Source organism: Typopeltis vanoorti, chromosome 14 (genome assembly GCF_054136105.1).
Source record: "Typopeltis vanoorti isolate ZY-2024b chromosome 14, IOZ_Tvanoo_1.0, whole genome shotgun sequence".
NCBI lineage: Eukaryota > Metazoa > Arthropoda > Arachnida > Uropygi > Thelyphonidae > Typopeltis > Typopeltis vanoorti.
The window spans coordinates 109,472,382-109,497,913 of record NC_143562.1 but is presented as its reverse complement, the minus strand read 5'-3'; the positions used below and the strand labels follow the sequence as shown (position 1 = coordinate 109,497,913).

The 25,532-nt window shown below is 34.7% G+C and overlaps 1 protein-coding gene across 6 annotated transcripts in view; it reads right to left on the bottom strand.

Moving 5' to 3' along the window:
* The window catches only part of Cog1 (conserved oligomeric Golgi complex subunit 1), a 580,539-nt gene that overhangs the window by 222,351 nt on the left and 332,656 nt on the right, over positions 1-25,532 (bottom strand). For all 6 annotated transcript variants that reach the window (XR_016549365.1, XM_090403917.1, XM_090403919.1 and 3 more), the window contains exon 20: positions 24,508-24,573. Coding sequence is in view for 5 of the 6 variants with exons in the window: in XM_090403917.1 (XP_090260043.1) it covers positions 24,508-24,573 (66 nt within the window). In the remaining variant the exon portion in view is untranslated. The remainder of the gene's footprint in view (positions 1-24,507; positions 24,574-25,532) is intronic.

The window sequence follows — 25,532 nt, the reverse complement described above, 5'->3', positions numbered from 1 at the left end:
AAGAGACTTCGGTGTTATAGAGAAATAATACAGCATTAAAGTTAAGAGGCCAGTTTTTTCCCCCATATGCCCCGCCCGCATGAAAGGGTGTAAACCTATACTAAACTAGTACCATGCACAGACCAAGAATTTTTTTAAAATATTTTTGTATTTTTTATTTATTTTTATTTATAATCCAAAAACCCTGCTCTAGAGATCGAACATATATGAGATAGTGATTTCACAAAGTGGAGATGAAATTCATTTCACATTTCAAAAATACACATTCATGCCAATGACAAAATTTAATCCCACCACCTACTGATTGGAGAGAAAGTAAGTTAAATGCTCAGCTAACCAGGTCAACAAAAAAAAATGTGGACTGCTTCATGATTTTTATTATCATCAAATCAACCTCCATGGAGTCAGCAGACTCATTGTAGGAGATCCATTAAACCAACAACATATTTATTATATTGAATCTTAATCTCCTTGTCCTTTCTTTTAGGCTTACACAGTGATCCGAATGCGTTTTTGAAAATTATGGAGACAACTACAGTGTTTGAATAAAAACTTTAGTTTAATATAACTAAAATCCACATTTGACGTTTCGACCTTTATGTCAAGGTCATCTTCTGGAGCATACAACTATACACAGGAAACAAGCTATACTAGAATAAAACTGGTTTGTTAGACACTGACCAACCGCTACAACAATTGTTGGCCTGACCTCTGGTGGGAAAAAACCTTGACATAAAGGTCGAAACATCGAATGTAGATTTTAGTTATATTAAACTAAAGTTTATATTCAAACACGTAGTTGTCTCCATAATTTTCAAAAATTAATCTCCTTGTCATACCTAGTATTTACAGAGCATTTTAGTAAAACTGTGATTGCTCATCTCTGGACTTTTTACAATGTTTTCACATTACAATGAAAACTAGCACAACTAGTCATATCTGACCACAGTGAACGTGTGACCAATTCTTTATACCACATATGGGCAACCATCGACCCGTGGGCCGGATCCGGCCCTCTACTTCTTTTGATCCGGCCTAATCTATTTCAGCAAAGTTTGTCTGATTCATGGTGGGAGAAAACATGGTGTATTGCACATTAAGCTGACGTCATATGACTTGTGCAAAACACACTATGTTTTCTCCAACCAAGGCTCTTTCTCACTTTAACTAGCGGCATGTGTGAACGTTTTACAACATGTCAGTTCGGTACTTGCATTGGTGTTGTGCTTTGTTTCATGCCTGCACTGATGTTGTGTTCTGTTCAGTGCCTGCGGTGTAGAAGACAGTTTTGTTTCACAGTTCTGAATATTGCTTATAAATTTGGGATTATGTCAGGGATTATTGCAAAAAAAAAGAAAAGTAGATGCAGAGAATCATCAATTTCAAGACAATTGGACGGAGGATTATTATTTTAATCGGAATAAAGGTTTCCTGTATGTTTTCTGTGCAATGAATCCGTAATCCGTTAACAAAGAATACAACTTGAAGAGACACTTTACTTCGAGACATGCAGATCACTCAAAAATTGATGGAGAACTACGAAAAGATAAAATACAGAAGTTGAAGACTTTGGATACCCAGCAGCCAATGTTCAACAAGCAAAGAAAGTAGCATCACAGCATTGTCAAGGCCAGCTTTGTGGTAAGCGAAAAAATCGCTAAGCATTCTAAGTCATTTGGTGAAGGAAAATTTATCAAAGAATGTCTGCTGGATGTTGCAAGTATAATATGTCCTGAAAAGAAAAAAAGACTTCGAGTATATTCGTTTGTCGAGACGTACTATTGTCCGATGGATAGAAATTATGGCTGATGATAACAAAAAAAGTTTAAAAGAGAAGATTGGTAGATTGAAAGCATTTTCAATTGCTTTGGATGACAGCAACAATGCCTCCAATACAGCACAACTTGCAATATTTATTCGAGGAGTTGATGCGGATTTCAACATCACAGAAGAATTATTGGTGCTTCAGCTGTTAAAAGGAACAACTTCCGGTGAAGATATATTCGAAACAGTCAACACAGTCTTCGAGAGATTTCGGCTTAAATGGAGTTCACTATCTGCAATGCCCCTGCAATGGTTGGTGCACAGAAGAGATTTATTGGAATAGTTCATGAAAGAGCAATAGAACTACAGATCCATTCGAAAAATTTAACAAATTTTCACTGCATTATCCACCAACAAAATCTATGTGCAAAATCGATTAAATTCACAAATGTTATGGAAGATGTAGTAGCCAGTATTAACTTTATTAAGTCACGTGCACTTAATCACTGCCAATTTAAGAAGCATTTGGTAGACCTATTTTCGGATTATGAAGATGTGTCTTATTATTGTGAAGTGAGGTGGTTGAGTGAAGGTAAAATGTTAAAACGATTTTATGATCTGTGACATTGCAGATTTTATGGACATAAAAGGAAACCCAATTAACCAAGTAAAAGATGATGAGTGGGTGTGTGATTTAGCATTCCTTGTAGATGTCACCGGATGCCTAAACGAACTGAATCTTAAATTGCAAAAACAAGGACAATTGGTTCATGAACTGCATGGACAAGTCAAAGCTTTTTGTAATAAACTAAGATTGTGGAAAGTCAGATAAGAGTTATTAATTATTATCATTTTCCTACTCTAGCAACTCATAAAAATATCCCTTATAATTGTTATGGAGATGAACTGAAGGCACTAATAGAGCAATTTGATACAAGGTTTGCCGACTTCAAAAACAAAGATTCCACGTTTGCTATATTTGCTCGTCCAATGGATGCTGATGTAAATAATGTGCCAGAAAACTTACAGATGGAACTTATTGAGCTTCAGGCGGATTTAGTGCTAAAATCACAATTTAACAACACTGCTTTGACAGATTTTTATAAATTTTATTTGGTGAAAAAAAAATATACAAATTTACGTGCCTTTTCAAGAAAAATCATTTGTGTTTTCGGCAGCACATATATGTGTGAACGTTTTTTTTTTGAGGATGAAATACAATAAATCAAAAATGCAGACAAGAATAACGGACGAAAACCTCGAAAATTCTATGTGATTATCCTTAAGTAATATAAAGGTCAATATTGATAGTCTCGTAGTTGAAGTACAAGGCCAATCTTCACATTAAATTATGTCATTCATTATATTATAAAATTTATGTAGAGCTTTGCATTATATTATAAATAAATGAAATATGAAGTAGCAACTTGTTTTAATTCATCTAATATTAATTTATTTTATTTAATAATCTGGTCAGGCCTGGACTCGGAGACAAAATGATAATTTGGCCCCCGAACTAGGAAAGGTTGCCCATGCCTGCTTTATACAGTGGCACAACCACCTCCTTATTCCTACTTATCAATGTAATCCTTATCATTGCAGCAATGTGATGTGCAGTATTTGCAACAATTGCAATGTGCCCTCTAAACTTCAGCTCACTGTCAACCATCACCACCAGATCTTGAATCTCACAGCCAATACAGCACACAGCCTTACATCTCAGCACTATCAAGTGTTACATAAAAACTACAACCCAAATCATTTGTATAAGCAAAAAGTCTATTCAAATCTTCCTGGGAATTAACCTCAGCAATGCTCTTTATATTTCTCCACAACTCTGTATTATCAGCAAAGCCAATTTTATTTTATTTTATTTTTTATTGATCCATACATGAGAGGTCCAAGGAACCTACAATCATATCAGTGTGGTGTGTAGGGTTCAGGTTGGGACTGAGAAAGAGAGAAGTTTATTGAATACTTATTTTTGGAATACTTCATGAGGAAGGATGTTCCAAAGGACAGAAGTGGATGAAATAAAAGAGGAAGAGGAGTTGAAGGCTTAGTGCATTTTCAGTTGCACAGTAAAAGAATGCTGAGCAGCTGCTGCTGCTCTTGTATTAACAGATGCAACAAGCCCAGTTCAGTGGAGCAATGCCCATTGAAGTACCTGTAAAATAGGATAGTGATGAAACATTGCATCTCGTATCGAATTGCTCTCCTCTGTGTCAAGAATTTTTAGGGAAGTTTTAGGTGCACTATCCCACATGTGTGAACAGTATTCTAAGCAGGGGTGGATTTGGGATTTGGATATAGGTAAGTCAATCTACCCTCCAACTTGTTCTCTAATGATTGAGAAAGTGACATTCCAATTATAAATGGCAGAAGAAAGATCAAAAGACAGCAATTTTATTAAATGTATTGGAAAAGTTAAGTGCAACACAAGTTTCTCAAAACCTTTCTGTGGTATGTTTGAAAGTGAGTGATTGTAAATGAGGAGATTTCTTGTGGACATCGACGGCAGAATCCATGTTGGTGGTCACTGATTAGTTGAGTTTTCCAAGTGCTAAAAAGTTGACTATGGATAACCTTTTCCAATACTTTGAACAGCAATAAGTTGATAATTTAATGATAACACTTACCCTCTCTCTCTCTTTTTTTGGGAATCAGCTGCATATGGGCTTGCTTCCATGCTGTGGGGTAGATGCTAGCTAAGCATAACATAGTGAAGAGATGATCAAGGAAGGCATTAGTTCAATAGCACATTGAGCTATTGAACTAATGCTTGAGCACAATTGGTGGGATGCTTTATTGATATCTAAGCTACTCAAGATTCTTCTGATGACTTTCTGGTAGAAGGATGCAGGAGGCATGTGATGCAATGTTTCAGGTAAAGCTGGAGGTAATTTATTTATTATATATTACATATATATATATTATTATGTAACACCTCCAGGGAGTCCAAAGACTCATCGAGGGAGGGCACCTACTCTACAGCTAACTGCAACTACACCAACGCCATCTATTGCCCACCACTAGTATTTCCACACACAATCACAAATTTTGGCTGGAAAGTGGATATGCTCACCACTCGGCCAACCAGGCCAGTGCTTTAGTTTAGTAATCTTTGATAATTTACTTTAGTGATCTGTACCGGTAAAGGATATATATATATATATATACAGAAGGCCTTCAATTCAGTGTGGCATAATGCACTATGGAGAATAATAAACCAGTATGGAATAGATAAAATAGTGCACCTAATTAAAGTTCTCTACATTCCTTAGAAATGTTAATAGAAATCAATAGCAACTACAGCAAGTCTTTCAAAATGGAAAGAGGTATGCATCAAGCCTGCATACTTTTGCTGATGCTTTTTAATCTTTATTTGGAACATAAAATAAACTTAGTCTTGGAAAACAATGGTAATGGAATTACAGTTGGTGGAAGAAAAAAAAAAAATCAGTAATCTCAGGTTTGCCGATGACATTGACGTAATAGCAGAAAAGACAGCAGATGAATGATACATAATGAAGCAAAGAAGGTCAAGAAGAGGAGATTAAAATTTAAAGCATCCTCTGACAAGGAATATCAGATTGTGCCAAAGCAAAATTTACCAGCCTTGTGGCAAAAGGAATGAAATAGAGATAATCTGTACAGTTAAGAGAGAGATTGTGGTTGTTGTGAGAGTTTGGTGAAAAATAGGAGATTAGGTTTGAATATCTGTAGGTGATGGTGCACTCGTTTATGTTGGTATTTATGCCACAAATGTTGGTGGAGTGCATATGAAATTTCTTTAAATTTATTATTATTATTATTATTATTATGTGACATCTCCAGGGAGTCCAAAGACTCATCGAGGAAGAGTGTGGCAACAGCATCAAACAACTGATCCCCTTCCAACTACTAACTGTGCTCAAACTGGAGTGAATGATATTTCATTCTGTTCTTTTAGTGGAATGTACTAAGAAATTGTAATGTCATTTAATGAAAATTGTGCAACAAAAAATTTCCCAAACAAGGGAACTTTCTAGTTGCACAATTAGAATGCATAAGAATAGAGATAAAACTGAGGCATGAGACTGCAATCCAGAGTATATTTCTACTGTGGCTGTCAAGATTTTGGATAAATTACACTTCATATACAGAATTAGACAGATAAAGTTAGATAAGACAGATAGGCTGATCTCCATAACATTATTTATGAAGATCAGCATAGATTTGTTAAGGGAGACTCGTTTCAATAATCGAGTCATTTGTGATAAAAAGAAAAAGTGTATTTGATGAGGGAAATGCATATCTTGTAATTTTAATCTTTAAAAAACATCTGATAAACCACCACATGACAAGTTGATATTTAAGTTGTAAAATAGGAGTTCAAATATCAGAACTAGTGGATTAGACTTTTAAATATCTGTGGGTGACATAACTTATATCACCCACCTCTGAAAATGTATCACAGAAAGGCTTGAAGAAATCTTTGCTGTTGTACTTGACATTTAGAAGGCATCTGATTCAGTCTGGCATAGAGGATTGTTCAGCAGTCATCCTATGGTTTCCATCCTTTGTAACTGGATAACAGTTTTTTCTCGTTGTTCACTGCATGTCATGGATGGACTTCAAATTCAAAACATGTATCAAGCACTATCATCTGACCTCTTTCTCCAATATGTCCATTCTCACTTGAACTCAATCCACAGTTTTGCTAACGATACTATGTTACATTCCTCTATTTATCTGACAAGCTCTGTAGTGCAAGCTTCAAGATCTAAAACATTTTTTTCATGACATGAGGTAAATCTAGTTACTTTCAATGTTTATTCAATGTTTATCTTGTTGTACTCGATCCTGGTTTCTGGAGAGCTTCCAATTTTTAAGATGTTAAATAATTCATTTTGTTTAGTTATTTAACTGGCAAGTTCCTGGTGAACCTTTGTGTAGTTTGAAATAACTTTTCTCCTGTAGCACTTTGGGATACTTTTCTTTGCTGCATTTAGGATAGTATTCTTCCAAGTTATATAGTCTTTGTCTAAGTCATCATGGTATGTGTGATCTTTCAGCATTTTACTTACTTCATCCTTGTATTTCTCCCAATTTGCCTTCTGGAAGTTCCAGTGATATTTGCTTTTTTGGATGGGTCTAGTCATTGGGTCCAGTTGGGTTCAGATTGATTAATATTGGAGTATGGTCGCTTCCTACTGGTTCCAAAATAAACCAAATAGCTTTGTTGTGAAGATCAGGAGACAATGCAGTGATATCTAGGGCATCTTCTGTACCATAAGAATGAGACAGATAAGTAGGTTCTCCACTGTAGAGTTATTAGTCCTGTTTCATCTAAGAAATTACTCAGGTTTTCTCCTATTGGATTTATTTCCTCAGAACCCCATAACAGGTGTTTGCTATTCATGTCTCCTAAGATAATGGAGTTTTCTTCAATGAGATGGGATAGGTTGGAAAGATTTGGTCCAGGTTTGTCAGGAGGATGATTACAATTGAATATGTTTAATGGCTTTTTACTTGGTTCCAGTATTTGGATTCCTTGTATTTCAGTTCCTTCTGATACTATGTCTAACTCAACAACTTTATATGACAAGTTTCGGATTAGTGTCAGAAGCCCTCCTCCATTTTGGTCCATAGACCTATCTTGTCATATGATTTCATAGTTTTTAATGTTTAGTTTGTTGGTTTATCGAAGTTTGGTTTCCTGGATGCAGATGCATCATGTTTGTCAGCTAGTAGTAATAGTTCTATTGTGACCCATTCTTGTTTAATTATATATTTCCCTTATATTTTACTTTCCTTTACATATCTTATCCCTTTTCTCTGCGTATCGTCACTTCCATACTAGAAATCTAAGCTCTTGCTCCTCTTAGTATCCTAAAACATTTATTTAAGTTAAGGGATATTACATCCCATATTGTTTCTTAGCCGAATAAGAAACTCAAAGAGTTTCATGCCGAATATAGAAACTATATAAAGTTCGGCGATTCCAAGCGTAAGCAAATACCTGGATAGTGCAACACCTGACCCATTTGGTAGTGCAAATTGAGGCAACTCATAGTAAGGGTGAAGCAAGCTCTGATCACTATTCTTGGTATTTACCCATAATGTGAACTTAGCTCCTAGGAGCTGTATTACTGTGCATGAAACTTTTTGAGTTTCTTATTCGGCTAAGAAACAATATGGGATGTAATATCCCTTAACTTAAATAAGTTCATGTCGCCAAATTGAAGCCTTTGGCTCTTCATATAATTAGTAATTTATTAGGACATCCTCTTGGCAATTCTCATAGACGGGATGCAAGTTCTGTTCGCTACAAACTTGGTATTATATGAAGAGCCAAAGGCTTCAATTTGGTGACATGAACTTAATTAAGTTAAGGGATATTACATCCCATATTGTTTCTTAGCCGAATAAGAAACTCAAAGAGTTTCTTATTTGGCTAAGAAATAATATGGGATGTGTAGTGCCCTTCTCTCATAACGTAGAACAGTAATACAGCTCCTAAGAGCTAAGTTCACATTATGGGTAAATACTAAGAATAGTGATCAGATCTTGCTCCACCTTTATTATGAGTTGCCTCAATCTGCACTACCAAATGGATCAGGTGTTGCACTATCCAGGTATTTGCTTACGCTTGGAATCGCCAAACTTTATATAGTTTCTATATTCGGCATGAAACTCTTTGAGTTTCTTATTCGGCTAAGAAACAATATGGGATGTAATATCCCTTAACTTAATTAAGTTCATGTCACCAAATTGAAGCCTTTGGCTCTTCATATAATTACTAAAACATTTATTTTTTAAAGCTGTGCCATTTAGGACACTTAGTTTATAAAGAAATTTAAAACAAGAAGCAATTCCTAAATAAGTCTAGAAGTGAAATAATCATGCAGTCATAACCTTGACCTCGTAACTTAACTTTTCTCTCCCCCCCCCCCCCCGAGGTTCGTATGTTATAATAAGCGGTGCATCGAATGGCAATCTCAGACAACTGAATATTTGATAAGCAAAAGTTTATTAAACTCATAAATACAATACAATACATTAAATTCTAAAAACTCCAATTCAATACTAAATTAATACAATGTTAATAAGTCTAGCAAAATACAAAAAATGAAAATCTCACACTAGCACATGGGATAAACTGTTATGCCTCCACAAAGACTCTACACCCACAAGATAAAGGGGCTTTCCCATCTATGATTAAGTTGGCTTAAATCTCTCACCCGTTTAAGCACAATAATATGACACAATAATTCAATTAGACAATTGGATTATACACATTAATTTACAAGAGTTATGTGGGCTTAGCGATTCCGTTGCTACAATGAACGCCCGTTCAATTCTTTTGACCATTCTCAGTTAAGGGTAAATCACATATATACTAATATCCATACACATTATCGCTCATTCAGTAACACTGATAAACTAGTTCCCTCTTTCTGTATACTATTAAGTGAGCTAAAGTCCTAGTTCAACTCTCATTCCAGTCCTTCAAATTCCTTAGTAATACAAACTACAATTACAGCCTACAACTACAATCAAATTAACAGAATTAACATAAAATCTTTCACAATACCATTTGATGAAGCTCTTCTACTAGACATTATTGTCTGCAATTCCTGAAGAATTATTCCTTCTGTAGTGGGACATATTTGGGATACTTTGGATCATGAGGGCCATCTCGATTACAGCATATCAGGCTTCTTCTAAGAAAACACGATCTATCTGCTGTTCTGCAGTCATCAGATTTGCCATAAGGATATCCACAATTATTCTATTGATGATCTCCTTCCTTTAGACCAGGGTTGGCTTAGTATACAGTAAATACCTTTCTTCCCGACCATGTAGTGGCCTTTGTTCTCGATGGTAGGAAAACGAGACCTATATCCCACTTACTAATATTCCATGTCATGGCGGACGGAGGGGGACTCCTGACCATCACTCAGGAAACTCATAAGGTAACCTCCAAACGAAAACTGGCAAAAGACCTCATGGTGGTGGTGGTGGTGGTGGGGGTTCCTAACCCTTTTATATTATCACCCTACCGGCACCTCCTGGAATTAATTTTTTGTTTATCGTAACCTGTTAGGGCGGCATCTCCCTGCAGAAACTTCTACCTTTGGTGGGCCATGTGCACGCGACTGACCCGCGACAGTGTCTAAATTGGGGACCGTGACCTTGGGCTTGGTTCTAGTTAATCCTATGAGTTCTAGCTCTTGGTTCTACTTTGGTTCTAGTTAATCCTATGAGTCAGCTTTATCAAACTCTATCAGCTCACCCAATTTTTCTAAGAATTAGCATAACTTACAATCTCTTGTTTTAAGTGCATAACAAGCAAGCCTTTTACATGCAAAACTTTTATAACTAAATACTGTAAATTAATTATCTTATTTTTCTAATATTATACAATCAATGTTCTTATACTAGCTAACAATTATTCTTTTCAATATATTTATTTCATTTATACCTAGATGCAAGCACTATTTTCTCATTAAGGTTTCTACTTGTTAAATTGTGATCAAGTAAATTCTCTTATGAAGTTTACAAGGATCACAAATTTAACAGTTCATTTAGTTACTTAAATATAAAGAGCCAATAGGCTTCATTTCGGCGATATAAACATTATTCAAATTAAGGGGATATTAAATCCCACGTTGTTTTAAAACCGAATAGGAAACTCAAAGATTGGAATCAGAGAGTTTCATGCCAAATATAGTAAACTAGAAAAGTATCGGCGGTTACTAGCGTGAGCTAATGCAAGTAGTCCTAGTACGTAGCACAATCTCAGGCAACTCGTTGCAAAGGTGGGGAAAGTTCTGATCGCTAATCTTGGTATTTTCCATAATGTAAAAACACATTTCCTAGGAAACGTATGCTGTTATTACATTATGGTGGGAGGTCACTACCCAGACTGGTTTCAGCCTTTCTTGAGGCTTCATCAGTGAGTAACTAGACCAAATAGATACCAAAGGGTATAGCGAAAAGAACTTATATACTCAGCTATACGAGTTGACAAACAGGTGCAACCATTAAGTTACTTAAGTTACTGATGAAGCCTCAAAAAAGGCTGAAACCGGTTAACACAGCACTGCAATATTTGGACAAACAAAACCCGATGGAGTTTATATTTTTCATAGATTCCTTAGCAGCCCTTCAAGCTATTAAGAACTGCTACACTTGCCATCAAGAAATACTTAGAGACATAGCAAAAAACATAAACTACGTAAGGATTCCGAAATAATCTTCCAATGGATCCCATCCCATGTGAGATTAAAGGGAAATGAAACTGCAGATGAAGTAGCAAAAATGGCCGCAACATCAAGTGATACCACAGATTTCAATCTTTTTAAAACCACCCAAAAAGAAAACATAAAAAGAACAATTCTTCAGGACATGACTCACCACTGGTACTCAGCAGAAAATCCAGGAGCTACCATCAACTCCAAGTTTAATCGCAGTGCCACTATCATGATCTCTCACCTCAAGACCGGCCACACAAGACCAATGAAGTTTAGCAATAGCATAAAAGTCTTCCCTACCTGCAAAATCTGTAACACCGAGGAAGCATCACCAATGCATTTGCTAAACTGTATGAATATTTCCAAATGTGAACTCTATAACAACCCACAAAAGGTGCTGTATAAAATACATGAACTTGACCTCTATGATCTGGTGTAATAATACCATGGTATAATAATAATAATAATAATAATAAAACTTTCAATGTTAACAAAACCAAATCCCATATTTTTTCTTGAATTGGTTTCTCCCTTTAATTTGAGCAAGTGCTGTACATATTTTAATTTAGGTTTCATTTTAGGTTATGAGTTAATAAAACCCATAACAGGTTTTGGGTTTGATTCTACAGTGTTAAAACCGTGGGTGGGCTAAAGAAGTTTGTTGCTTTCTGGAGTGTCAGGCAAATGCATTTTTTTTGTTTGCAATAGGCGATATGAGGTATGAAATTTCAGATGTGTTGTCACATTGGGAGGTTTCTAAAGATGACCCTTGGGGATATGTAAAGATAATAATTATTATTTACTGAAAAATGATCATCATCAAATTCCCTTGTACCCTCAAGGGGTGTACAGGAATTATAGTACTACATGAAAAACTTACATCATTACAGGTATCCCTTGATTAACACAATTAATTAATCTCCAATGTTACTGCGTATATCAATATCATGTTAATCAAATATAATAATAATCAATGGTAAAAATTGCATTTCGTCCATGATCAATTACTGATTAATTCGTTTTATATGGTACTCTTTTAGGAAAGATAAAAAATGAATGCAAAGTAAATGTTTAATAACTGCTTGTACCTACATTAATTACTGCAATTTAGGATGAATTAAAATCCATCCTAAATCAATTAGAATGGAAAAGCATAAGCCATGGTTTACGAATAAATCAAGATAAAACCAAAATAATGATTTTAAACAACGTAGAAGAGATAGATATAGAAGAAATTGAAATTGCTGACCAGTTCAACTACCTTGGAGTGATAATAACAAAAAAAGATGGATGTACAAAAGAGATAAGAAGAAGAATAGCACTAGCTAAGAAAGCGATGACTGATTTAACCAAGATCTGGAAAAACAAGCACATCTCCAAAAAGACGAAAATTAAGCTTGTAGAAACCTTAGTTTTTATGATCTTTCTCTATGCTTCTGAGTCTTGGACAATGACAAAAGATGACAAAAGAAGAATTGAGGTATTCGAGATCTGGTGCTGGAGAAGATTGTTAAGAGTGTCTTGGACAGAAAAACAAACAAACAAAAGTATCCTAGAAGAAATGAATATCGACACAAAACTGATAAACATAATTGAAAGGAGAATACTGCACTATTTTGGACACATATGTAGAAGGGAAGGCAACTGCATAGAAAAAGTAATCATCCAGGGTAAACCATGTGGGAAAAGAAAAAGAGGACCCCCTTCCCCCACGAACAGGTGGATTGACCAAATATCAAGAATCACTGGACTTAAACTAGAACAAGCAATAAGAGAAGCACAGGAGAGAAAGAAATGGTGAACATTTGAACAGGTTTAGTTTTTTCCCTATCAGCATAAATTCTATGATAAGCAAAATGACTCTCTAGACCAAGGCAAAGCATTCTTCGATTAACATCTGGATCCATATCCATTACTTGCTGCCTACGTGAGTCTAAACTGTGAAATATTCCATCCAGTTCTTTGATTGTTATCTCCTTTGGAACCTCATCTTCATATTCCATTTATTTGTTGTCTTCATATGAGCATTGTTGTTCAATTTCAAGAAGATCATTGTCACTGAAATCTTTTGAATTAAATCCAATAATTCTTTAACATCTTCTGCATCAAAACCAAGGTCTTCACCAATTGCAACAATTTCTTCATCCACATTGTTCACAGGATTCTGTAAACCACCTAAGTCATTAGCGCATTCTGCAAACTGTTTTTCCAAACAGCTCTCATGCAGCTAGAAGACACTTGCTCCCACAAATCATGAATATTTTCAACTGCGTGTTTAATGTTAAAATTTTTCCAAAATTCTTGGAGCGTAATCACATTTCCTTCCATTGTTGTTTCCACTGCCTTTGAGAATGTCTTTTTAAGAAAATAGGCTTTGAAAGTTGCAATGATGCCCATGTTCATGGGTTGTAGCAATGGTGTCGTATTTGGTGGAATTTTGGTACATTTAAAGGCACATTAATTAAAACTCTTGCCACATATATAAAGGGATTGTCGCAATTAATTTTGCTGCATTAATCAAATCCCACGTTAAGCAAGGGATACCTGTACTAATTTCTCATCTACAATTTTCTTCCAAATCAATCTGTTACTTGTCAAGACTGCAATATTATTGAAAAATTTTAATTAAATTAGCATTCATATTCTATACAGTCAAAGTAATAACTGAAACAGCTCATTATATCCCTACTCTAACATTATGGAATTGTTAAAGTGGACCTGTCATACTTCATTTAAGACTCACTGTGTAAAGGCATTTTAACACCCATGTCCTTTGGCAGTGCATTACCCTTTACCTGAACCCCAAAATGCATAAACACAAACATATTTCATGCAAAACATCTACACCCTGAATTCAGAGAGTAACTTAAGTTTTTCTGATACCCTATGAAATTTCTCCCCCATTGAACCAAATTTTCATTTACTTTTGCTAATGACTACATACTCCATATCACTTTTTTCCTCCTATTTGCCAATTTTACAATATACCCATCCTAAAAACGATCATTAGGTCCATACACACACACTTTTTTTTTTTTTTTGAAAATAACCAATTAATTGGGATTTATTGTCATTTCATATAAAAACAGAATACCAACATCGTTTACTACCTATCAAGCAGAATCTTCTTAAGAAAATATTAATATTACTTCTCTGTAAGAAAAAAATTTATCCCTTTCTTAAACATACCCAAACTTAACTTCACAAATAATGCCTCCATATCCTCTCCTCACCTTTCATATAAAAAATTTCATCAAACTGATATGATTTAACACCATTTTTAGTGTTTATAGCCTTCACCATATCACCTTTCTCCTGCAGTCCACATAATCTAAATCTGTACTCATAGCCTGCATTCTATAATCCTGATATCATCTTTGTTACTCTTCTTTGCATCCTTTTGTAAGCATTTTTGAACTAAGAAGACCAAATCTGCACAGAGTAGTCAAAGTGCAGTTATATCAAGGTTATATATAAGGATAAGGAAGTTTGCCTCTTTAAGGCAAACTTCCTTATCCTTACATGTCAGTGTTCAATTCAACATCACAATTATCCACTGAGTTGTATTTGCAGTTTTTGCTATATGACCTTTAAACTTCAAGTTCATATCCACAATAACTTCAAACTCCCTAGCCTCATCAATTTCTTCAAGCATAATCCCCACCAATATATGTTGTTGGAAATCTCATCATGCCAAGGTGCATTACTTTATGTTTACTGACACTGAATTGACAACCATTATTATTTGTCTGCAGTTCCTTAATCAAAACATTAAGTGCTCTATTTCATGCATCCCTCATTGCCCTGCTTGTCATTCCATTAAATATATATAAATGAACATCTCCTGACAAGTCTTTCCAAATTTCCAGGTTGAACAACATACATCAACATACAAAATAAATGACTTAGGTCCAACAGTATCATAATGTATCCATTACCTTCATGCAATTGAGCCATAACATTATTATAAAATTTGAGCAAACTGTTCAGATATGACTTCCTTTAAGTAATGCTGTTCCTTGTAAAGTGCAGCTTGTCTATTAACCCATTTCTGCATGCAGTTCTTACTAGTTTCTCTAAAATCTTCAAAATGAATCCGGAGATACTGATTGGTCGATAGCTGGACACAACAGTCTTTGCACCACCTTTGTGCAATGGTGTACAAAATATATCAAGGACCTAACCAGTTCAGTTGAAGCCTGAACATCCTTTTAGCATATGTGCTAATATCCCATCTGTCTCTATTGCTGAATTCTTATCTAAATTATGCAACAGTTCTAGAAACTCTTTCTTGTGCTTTTATCTTTTTAATGTAGTGGGAGCACTGTGCATAATGTTACATAAATAAGGTTGAAAGATCTTAGTAAAGTGAGTACTCATTATTTGAACAATTGCATTGCATCTGCTTCTGATAAAAGAGTACCATCTGCAGTCACTAAAGTTATTCTTCCACACTCATTCTTTCTTTTACTTACAACATAACAATAAAATTCTTTTAGACTGCCATAAGCAATTTATTTTCATACTCTGATGTAACTTTCAGTACTACTACTCAATTCTCTATCCTGCATTTCATATATTTCATAATTCCTCTCATCTTCATATGGATCTCTTGCTTAATAAGGTTGTACATTGATTTTGCTCTCATCCTATTTGTTCTTTAGAGACACCTTCAGATACCACATTATTTAAGTATCTTTTCAAAGCATCACATACACTGCTGATATACTTCCCATTCACTGGAAAATATATATGGTTTATTCTATGTTCACTCATAGCATATCATAGGAATGAACATAGTATTCACCTGAGTTTGTCATAATTTCCAGCTTTTTAGTTCAGCATGCAACCTGTCATAATTGGAACATTTCATATTTTTAGCTACTTCATAGGTCAGTGCAGCATAATCACTATCACTTACTGGTATGAAAACAATCACAACTTTAAGTGAGACCCCCCCCCCACCAGTGATGCTATGATTAAATCTAACACTCTCTGGTCTCAAAATGCTTCTTTTACGTGCTGCTTGAGAAAGTTGTGTTCTGCTGCTTAAGAAAGTTGTGTTGCAACAGCTCAAGAAATTCTCCTTCGTTCTTTTCATGAGTTTCTGCTGCTACCTAATCACTGTTTGAATAATTTTAAGCCACTCATAATGATTACTCATTTAGTATCCATCGGGGTAATTCAGCAATGCATTTCACCATCCCCAGCAACTGAACTACCAGGTGTATAACAAAATCTCAGGATATACTTCACTCTGTTAGTCTCCATTTCACACTAGATAACCCCAAACTCACTGCTACATTATTAACTTGACTTTCTATCCTAAGTGGTTAGATGATTTGAGTCCAATCATCTAATATTAGTAGCATCCTCTTCTATCTTTTCTGTCCTTTCTGAAATTACTATACCCTCTATACTCTATTCCAGTTACATCTGACTGTGAGAACCAGGTTTTACTAATGTCAACAATCTTAAGCACCAAAATTCATCAAGAACAAAGAGATTGAGTTCTTGATGCTTCTGACAAATCCTCACAATTTCAATACAAATTCTATACCGTTTAGAAAGTGAGGATGCTATGCATTCAGACAACCAGACCAGCGAGGTATTATTTATATCAGATAGGTTGATTACAATATGCAAAAAACAAATCCATTTCCAAAAACTAGGCATCATATCAACACTAGGAGAACAAGCTTGCATAAAGAAATCACCAGTGATCTCAAATTTCTGGCAACATTCCAGAAGAATACTTAAGACAAAAGAACTATTACCAGACTTTTGCTGCATCCACAAACCAACCATGAAATTAATAACAGCAAAATAAGAGGATATGTCTATCTCCCTTTCCCATGTATCAGCTCCACTATTACACCTAATTTAGTAAAAATTCTCAAGAAATATAAAATCAGAGTCACATTCATTCCTCTAACTACAATTACAATCCTTGGTTCATCTATAAATCGAAACACAGCTGCTTGAAGCACTCAATGTTTATCACCTTTGGTCTGATTGCAAAGTCCCAAATTATGGACAAAGAGAATAATTCATCGAACAACACAGAGCACATTAAATAAATACAGGTCTCAGCTCTATCTGGTCAGGTAATCAATTCTGCAAATCCAAATGACAGCCAGTCTATTAGGCATGTACTAAAGTGGATGGGGGGGGGGTCTTACTTAGAAAGATGTTATAAGACTAAAAGAAAGATATTGGAATCAATGGAAATAATACTCAACCCTAACCATGTGAATATAAATGTCAGCTACAATTTATCAAACTGCTATTCAACTATGTGTAAACAAGAACATAACAATACCATACTTAACAATACTAATGTGTCTAGAATAGTTTCAAACTACAGCAATCCATTTTTAGCATGACAGCAGTTACTATATTCTTAACTTTAGCACTTCTGTAGCACAACTAAAAGAACAACAGGACCATGTCCTATAATTGAAAAAAAAATCTCAGTTCAATTCATAATGAGAGGAACCTTATATGGTGTTTCGTAACTGGTGAGTTAGCAGGAATTTTCTCCTAGTGTTTCATTCCACATACAAGCACACAGGTCATAGAATACACAACTAATAAACAAAAATACTGTATACTCCTGATAATGACTATGAGATAAAGCTTGGTATGTGAGTGTTATTTTATGTTAAAGTATAATAAGTGCTTTAACAAGAGTTTTTCATCATAATTCTATATAATGAAAGCTGTTTCGCACTGCTCATTGACAAGCAGTGTGAAAACTGTTTCACACTGCTTGTCAATGATTGATGGAATAGTTTAGAACAGGGGGTCGGCAACCGGCAGCCCAAACGTGCATTTTTGGCAGCACATAAAACGTTGACCATACTTACATGGCATGTGTCCTGTATGTTGAATTATTTAAATAATCCATTTTATAATATGAATAATAAATGAAAAATAATTTCATACCTATACTTCGTGATATCTCTCCCATGCAATTTGGAGATACCAACAAAATGAAACTTTTGCTGGTATTTACAAATGGAATTTTCAACAAGACTTGTGAATTTTCATAAAAATAGCATTGAAATGCGATTATGTTTGAATGCTTTTAATGTTGACATTTTTTTTTTTCTGAGTCCGGAACACCAATCATATCCTCTCCATCCAAAAAACAGCGGCTTGTATCGCCTTGTCATTGACCGTCAGAATGTCATCCGTAGAGCACACATCGATTAGATCTGGGCAACATAAAAGATGTTTGTCAGTTTGGACGTCTCTGCAGTCACAGCTGTTATCATCTGCATAACCCCATTTCATCAGGTTATTTCTGCATCTGGACACTCCCACTCTAAGACAGTTGGAGTGTCCAGATGCAGAAGTGGACACTCCCACTCTAAGATGGTTCAGAGTCCTCCAGGTGCTATAGGGTAGGTGATATCCCTTGGTTAACTCTTCCTTAATTATGGGGGCTTCTTGAAGTTGAACCAATTCCCTCCATAGAACAAGGCATTGCTCAATGCTTACCAAAAAAAAAAAAAAATTGAAGAATTAATCAGTTTCGCAAAGATGATAATCGCACATACATTTGCAAATAAGCATTTTCTGCCATGAGTTTTAGAAAAAATAAAATTTCTTCTCGACTGGCTGATGAACATTTGCATACTTCAATTCAAATTTGCACCTCAGGTTATAAAGTGGATCTAGATAATCTGGCTAAGGGAAAACAATCACAAAAGTCACATCAAGCAGGGAGACATATGTACATATTGTGATGGATACACTATATTACTTTGTTTTTACGTGATAATAATTTTTCATTGTGTTTCATTTTCATGCTTGTTTCATATCTTGTACTTTAAATATTTCTGTGTTTTTTAATATTGACATAACAAAAATTGATAACTTAAGTATTTTTTTTTCATTCACTATTTTCTCTTAAATAAACGCTTGTGGCCTGATTATTAAAAATAAAAGTTAAATGTGGCCTGCGAGTCTGAAAAGGTTGCCGATCCCTGGTTTAGAATAAAAATACAAGATTTAATTAGCAATTTCCAAACATCTTGTAAAATTAGACACTCTTATCCAGAGTCCATGTAAGCAGATTGTTCACTAAATTCTTTAAAATAATATGCTAACAAATTTTCTTCTAAATAAAGCCTATCAAAAGTGTGGTTTAGTTCATGAAATGGTTGAGAGATGTGACGTCCTGATTTTTCTCCTCTTATAAGCCACATTACTATGATGTTCAATCTTTCAGACTTCATAATTTCAGCCAGGTTTCCTTATGTAGGATCTGTTACAGGAGCAGTAGATTTTATAATGAACTGAGTATTTTTTTAAAAAAAGATTAAACTGAAATTATTAGATTATAGATTGTTATGAAGCTCCACATCTATTGTAAAATCAAACAAATTCAAGCATTATCTGGTCAAAAGAGGAAATCTGTTATTTCATAATATGTTCTTATATGCTCCAGCACTGATTAAATGACAAATGTACTTTATGATGACAATCTCTCAAATGCAACCTATGTCTTTTAAGTAGTCTACACTAAGGCAACTTGTGAATGCCAGTGAGTGTTTTCGCATAAGCTCTCTGGAAAAATAAAAAGAGGGCCTTTTTTTTTTTTGTTTGAGAAAAAAGGCCCATAAATTTTCCTGCAAGAAATGGCACAAAACATGTTCACATTTGGTTTCTTTCATGTTCAAGATTTGCATATGGATGTTCTCTCCCCACATATTCTCACACTGCAATGATTCGCTTCACCATTTAAGCAAAAAGTTGATTCATCAGAAAAAATGAGCTATGCTATAAAGGCACTGTCCTTCATGTCATCCAACATTTTTATACAAAAGTCTAACCTTTTTTCTTTGTCCCCAGGATGTAGTGCCTGCATTAACTGAAACTTCTAGCCTTTAATATGCAATCATTTCCTGAGAACATGCAATACCACTATTTGAAGAATTCTTAATTACTTGCTTGCACAGCTTGTGGATTTTCTTGGGCTGCACATGAATGTTTGCCAGATTCTTTCAACATTAACTTTGGAAACACGTGGATGACCTGGACTTTCTCCTTTACAGATGCATTCTGCTCTTTGAAATTTTTTGTGACATGAGTAAATCTGCTTATGACAAGGAGGTCCTTTCTTAAATCGAGGGCAGAATTTATGTTGAACAATGATTACTAAATTACATTTTGCAAATTTGATAATGCACAAATGATTTCTTCTGTGGAGACGCCATTTTTGTTAACTCTTTTAGCAAGTGACTGAAGGATCTGCTTGTTTCAAGCACTTACAGCATGCACTAAAAGCAAGAACCTGGTACTAGAATGTGGAGAAAAGTAAACTCTCATAGTTTTTCTATCAGGCGATGTATAACACGTGTTTGTATCATTGGAAATAAAAATTTCGCAAATAAGTATAACCTGCTCCTTCATTTTGAATAATCTGTATTTTCCTTTCAAAAGTCATAAAATATAATTTCATAGCCAAATATCTTCATATAAAAATGGAGTAATTTTTGATCATCTTAGCTTATTACTGCACACTTCATGTACATGTTTTAGTCAACAGATACATGTTGTAACTGGTAGGGTGGTTAATTCTAGCTAACTATGATATCAACATATTAGAAAATAACATGCTTAAAATTGGTGTGGGATAGTAGTTCCTCCAATCTTTCCTTAAACTGGCAATAATTGTTGGAGGGAGAGAGAGCCCCACTAACTAGGCCATAATGTTGTTATATATCTGAGGGCACTTATATTTGAAAAAGCATAAAGACGACATCTATAATACTCTACTTCTGGCAAGAAAAGATGTTCAACAGGAGTGAGAGATTCTTCACCTGTCATGTTAATGAATAATAAGATCTTATATCAATGTTATGCTATTTTCACAACTTTCCAAGGTCTCCTAAAGCTAATACACTAATTAAAAATTGGTGATTATGAGAAGCTCGAGAGATAGCTTGCAACTGTAGCATTGAATGAGGAGTTAGGTGGAAAAGAGATCAATGCTGTTTGGGTGATATTCAAGAACTACCTAGTAGAAGCAATGTCTAAATGTATTCCAAAGGTCAGAAGGTTAAATAAGGTAAGTATGAAATGGATAAATGAAGAGATTAAAAATGCAGTACAGAGAAAAAAGCATAATCAATTCCATGAGGAATACAAAGAGCAGGCAAGGAGGGTGACTCGGTTGGTAAGGGTAGTAAAAGTTAAGTTCAGTCAGAGCAGCAGTCAGCTAATGAAGAAAAAAAAAAAAAAACTCTTATTGAGTTCTTTTGATATGTAACAAGCAAAAAAAAGAATGATTATGGTAGGATGACATTCACCAGAGAAAATGGTATAAAGACAACTGCTGCAGACAATATAATTGAGATATTTAATGAGCAGTTCATAAATGTCTTTCATCCTTGTGAATGTGATAACATGGAGTTTGAAAACAGTGGATAATGAGGAGAAGAGACTGACTGTGAGTGAGGAAGAAGTATATAGGGAACTTGATATTAATAAGGCTGTGAGACTTGACGATATATGGAACAAGAGAGATATGGAATAAGGCAGAAATTAGTCAAAACGCTAAATTAGCTGTATACAAGACAGTGTTCAAACCAATTTTAACTTATGGATCTGAGCGCTGGGTTAGAAATAAAACACTTGACCAAAGACCGCAGATATGAGAGTCCTGAGAAAGATTAGGGATGTGAACAGATGACATCAATGGCAATATCATATTAAAAACAAGGATATTAGGAAAAAACTTGAGATTGTTAGCATCCAGGAATGTGTTAGCAGAACAGAATGGGAGAGGAAAGATTAGCAAAACAAATGTTCTCCCAGGTTTGTAGGAAAAAGACCCAGAGGAAGACTAAGATATAGGTGGAATGACACAGTAAAAAGTGCTTCAGAAGACAGAAATATAAGATCTGATAATGTTGGAGTCTTGACAGGTAACAGATTGATTTAGAGGAAAATTGTAGATAGGAAGTTAGTATTGATGTAAGTTTCATGTAGTACTATCATATCATGCACACCCCTTGAGGGTATATATCAGGAATTTGATGATGATGTGTATGGGGATCAATATCCCAGAAGAGGAAAGTCACTAGTGGTGTGTCTGGGATCTGTTTTAGGGTCAATACTGTTTAACCTATATGTTAATCATATTAGAGAAGATTTTAATGGGGATATGCAGTTTTTCACAGATGATGCAAAGTTTGGAAGAACTATGCAGAGTAGAGCAGATGTTGTAGCCTTACAAGAAGATGAATAGATCGAGTGAATGGGCATGGGAGTGGAGATACCAGTTCAATGGTGTGAATTGTAAATTTTAAAATTTGGAAAACAAAGATGGGATGTGGAATTTACTGTTGGTGGGAATATATTGTTATAGGTGGAGGAAATAGAGATCTTGGGATAATGGCAGATAAGAGTCTAAAATTTAGATTACATATTGCCAAAATTGTGGGGACAACACAATGAAATTATGGCAAAATGATGTGGAGGACACTGTCTTGTAGAAGTAATGAGATTCTAGTTCCATTGTATAAGGCTCTGATTAGGCCACATATGGACTACTGTGCACAGATTTGGTCACCTGGTGACCAAATCAAAAGGATGAAGAGATGTTGGAAAGTGTCCAGAGGCAACTAAGCTAGTTTCTGATCTCTGGAATGCTAAATATGAGGAAAGGTTGAGAAGATGCAACTTACAGAGTCTAGTGGATAGGAGGAAGAAGGTTGATATGATAGAGATGTACAAGTTGGTAAGGGTGTTGTTATAGAATTAACTTTGAAGAGGTTTTTCATGAAATGGTGGAAGAGGTCAGTGAGATCGAGTTTTTTGCACAGATAGCTGTGAATGATTGGAATGCATTGCCTGAGAGCATGGTGCATGCATAGAATTTGAATGTGTTTAAGGCATGGTATGATAAGCTGTGTGTATGATAAAAGGGACCTCCTAGATGAGTCCATGGGGGTCTTAGGATAATATCCAAGGAAGTGAATATCCTAAGGGTGGGCCTTAAAAGGGAGAAGAAAATCAAGTTTAATCATGCATGTGACATCACTCATTTCATGAACTGAGCTACATTTATAATGAAGACAACTGTCTAACATATTCAGTGAGATTATCTACACATATATGCAATTAGGGCATTGCAGAATATGCTTAATAACAGCTGCCTTGGTGTAATTCCTAAAATCCTGAATCTATGCAATCTATTTGGCTGGCTGAGAGGATAAGAATATTTACTCTCCAACCAAAGAGCCCTTGGTCTGAATCCCACCACTGACATGATGGTCATGAATATCTTTAGGGCAAATGAATTTTAATTTCATCACGCAGAGTTAGATCATTGCTGTTTATTGGAGGACTAAATAGGTTTGAAAGAGTGCATGTTTGGTCCTCTATCAACAGGAATTCAGGTTTCATGTAATGTTTAAAAATAATGTTAGATCCTGCAGTACTTTGGATCTGAAGTATTCCAACAATAAATGCATAAAGAGGATCCATTATTAGTTATGTACTGCATCACAATAATTAATCTTCTTTGCATTTGCTTAATATTCCTACTCACCTGTTAATATTACAACACAGGTATTAAGACTAAGTGCTAGTTTAAACTCATAATTAAGTTTATTGAAATATACAGCACAGAGAAATGATTACTCCAACCTTGAAAACTGCTTAGAACTGGAGTCAAAATATTGTAATATTTTGTCTCCTTTTACTTGTTGTGCCGTGAGAATCTAATTAACTCTCATGGTAATATGTGTAGCAAATACATAATAAATATGAGTAATTCTGACCTATCCTACTGCTATGCTAAGCACTGTATAAATTCCCAAATCCACCCAAACCAAGAATAATGTTCTCACAATTGGGCAGTGCACCATAAACCATCCTAAAAAGTCATGTTGTTCCCTATTCAGTAACAGATGAATCCCCTCCTTCATATATTCACTTTACTTTCTAATAGACTTTTTTTTTTTTTTTTATGCTTTATGTATTTTCTGTTAGGTGTTTTCATAGTAGTTGTATGATGAAAGTTGGTACAGATCAAGATATATGATCAAGAACATGTATCTTCCTTAAGTCAGGAAGCCAATTAAAGTACTTTACACAGAAAAATGTTCTAGCTTAGAGATAGTGAATATAAGTATGCTTCTCTTTGGAATCAGATTATCATCCCAATGCAAGGGTATATATACACCTGATAGCTATCGTTCTGCTTAATTTGCAAATTCCTACACTATATTACTCTTCAAAAGAATACAGTTTTGTTAGATGTTATGTTACAATACTGAATTGATTTTGTAGAATCAAATCAAATCTACAATCAAATTTTTGTAAAATCAGCAAACTGATTTTGTAAAATGGACATCTAGTTGTGGAAGTTCTGAGGAAGAATATAATGGAAAGTCATTCAAGTGTTATTCTACTTATGTTAATGAATTTTATTATTACTATTATTTATACTAATAAAAAAAAATTCTAAATTCAAACCTACCATACAATTACACTTGATTCATCAGCAGCACAGCTCTCAAGTCTTCCTTGAACATATTTTAAGTATCTGTAAACAATGTCTGCAGCTTTAAAAAACCTTAATTATATAGCTGATAGTATCAAAGTTCTGTAATTTTTATGAATAATGCAAAAACTTCAAAAGTCAGTATTAATAATTCTAATGTGAAAAAAATTTTAAACAATAAAAATTTATTTCCAAAGAACTACATTTTTTGTATAAAATTCATGGTGTGAAGTTAATGTTTCTTCCTGTATTTTTATTCAGACTATGAAAAGAAGTTATTAATCAAACTAAAAGGAAAAAATCCTTTATCATATTATCCCTTACTATACTGAATTTAAGTGAACTGGTTTTAAGGACTATAAGAGATTACTGGCTATATTTGTAACCATCTTACACAGACAGTTAGCTCATCAGAATCGCAGGGTAGTTTTCCCAAATCCAAGAAATTCTTTGGATTTTCTAGGAGTTGGGGAAAAAAAAATGAAAACTGCTTTTTGCAGTGCTCTTCATAGTCTTTCCTTTCCGAAGATGTCAAAAAGAATAAGCAGATGACTCATGGAAGATAGGAAAAAAATATTTACATACTTAATAACAGATGTCATTCGTGCTTACATTTGCTAGGGGAAAAGCAGCATTTTTCCCTAGCAAATGTTTTCTTACTTTGCCATGAAAATCAGGAGCATACTTAAAAAAAAAGAAAAAAAAAAGGGAGGAATGAAACTAAACTATTGGTAATGTTTTTGTTCTTACTTTTGAGGAATATGGGTATTGGAACCTATCTATTGCACGATCTATGAAGAGAAGGAGTTGTACCTTACCTGCTCTTTATTTTCCAGATTATGTCTAAAACAAAACTGTAATTAACTTGCTGAAGCACAAGCTCTCCAAGAAATTTTTTAAATTACTGTGGTTGAGGCATCTGCAGAAAGTGTCCCTTGCCTTCAAGCCAACTCCACCTTGTAATAGGAGAGTGATGCCCTATTACAGGGTGAAGATTTGAC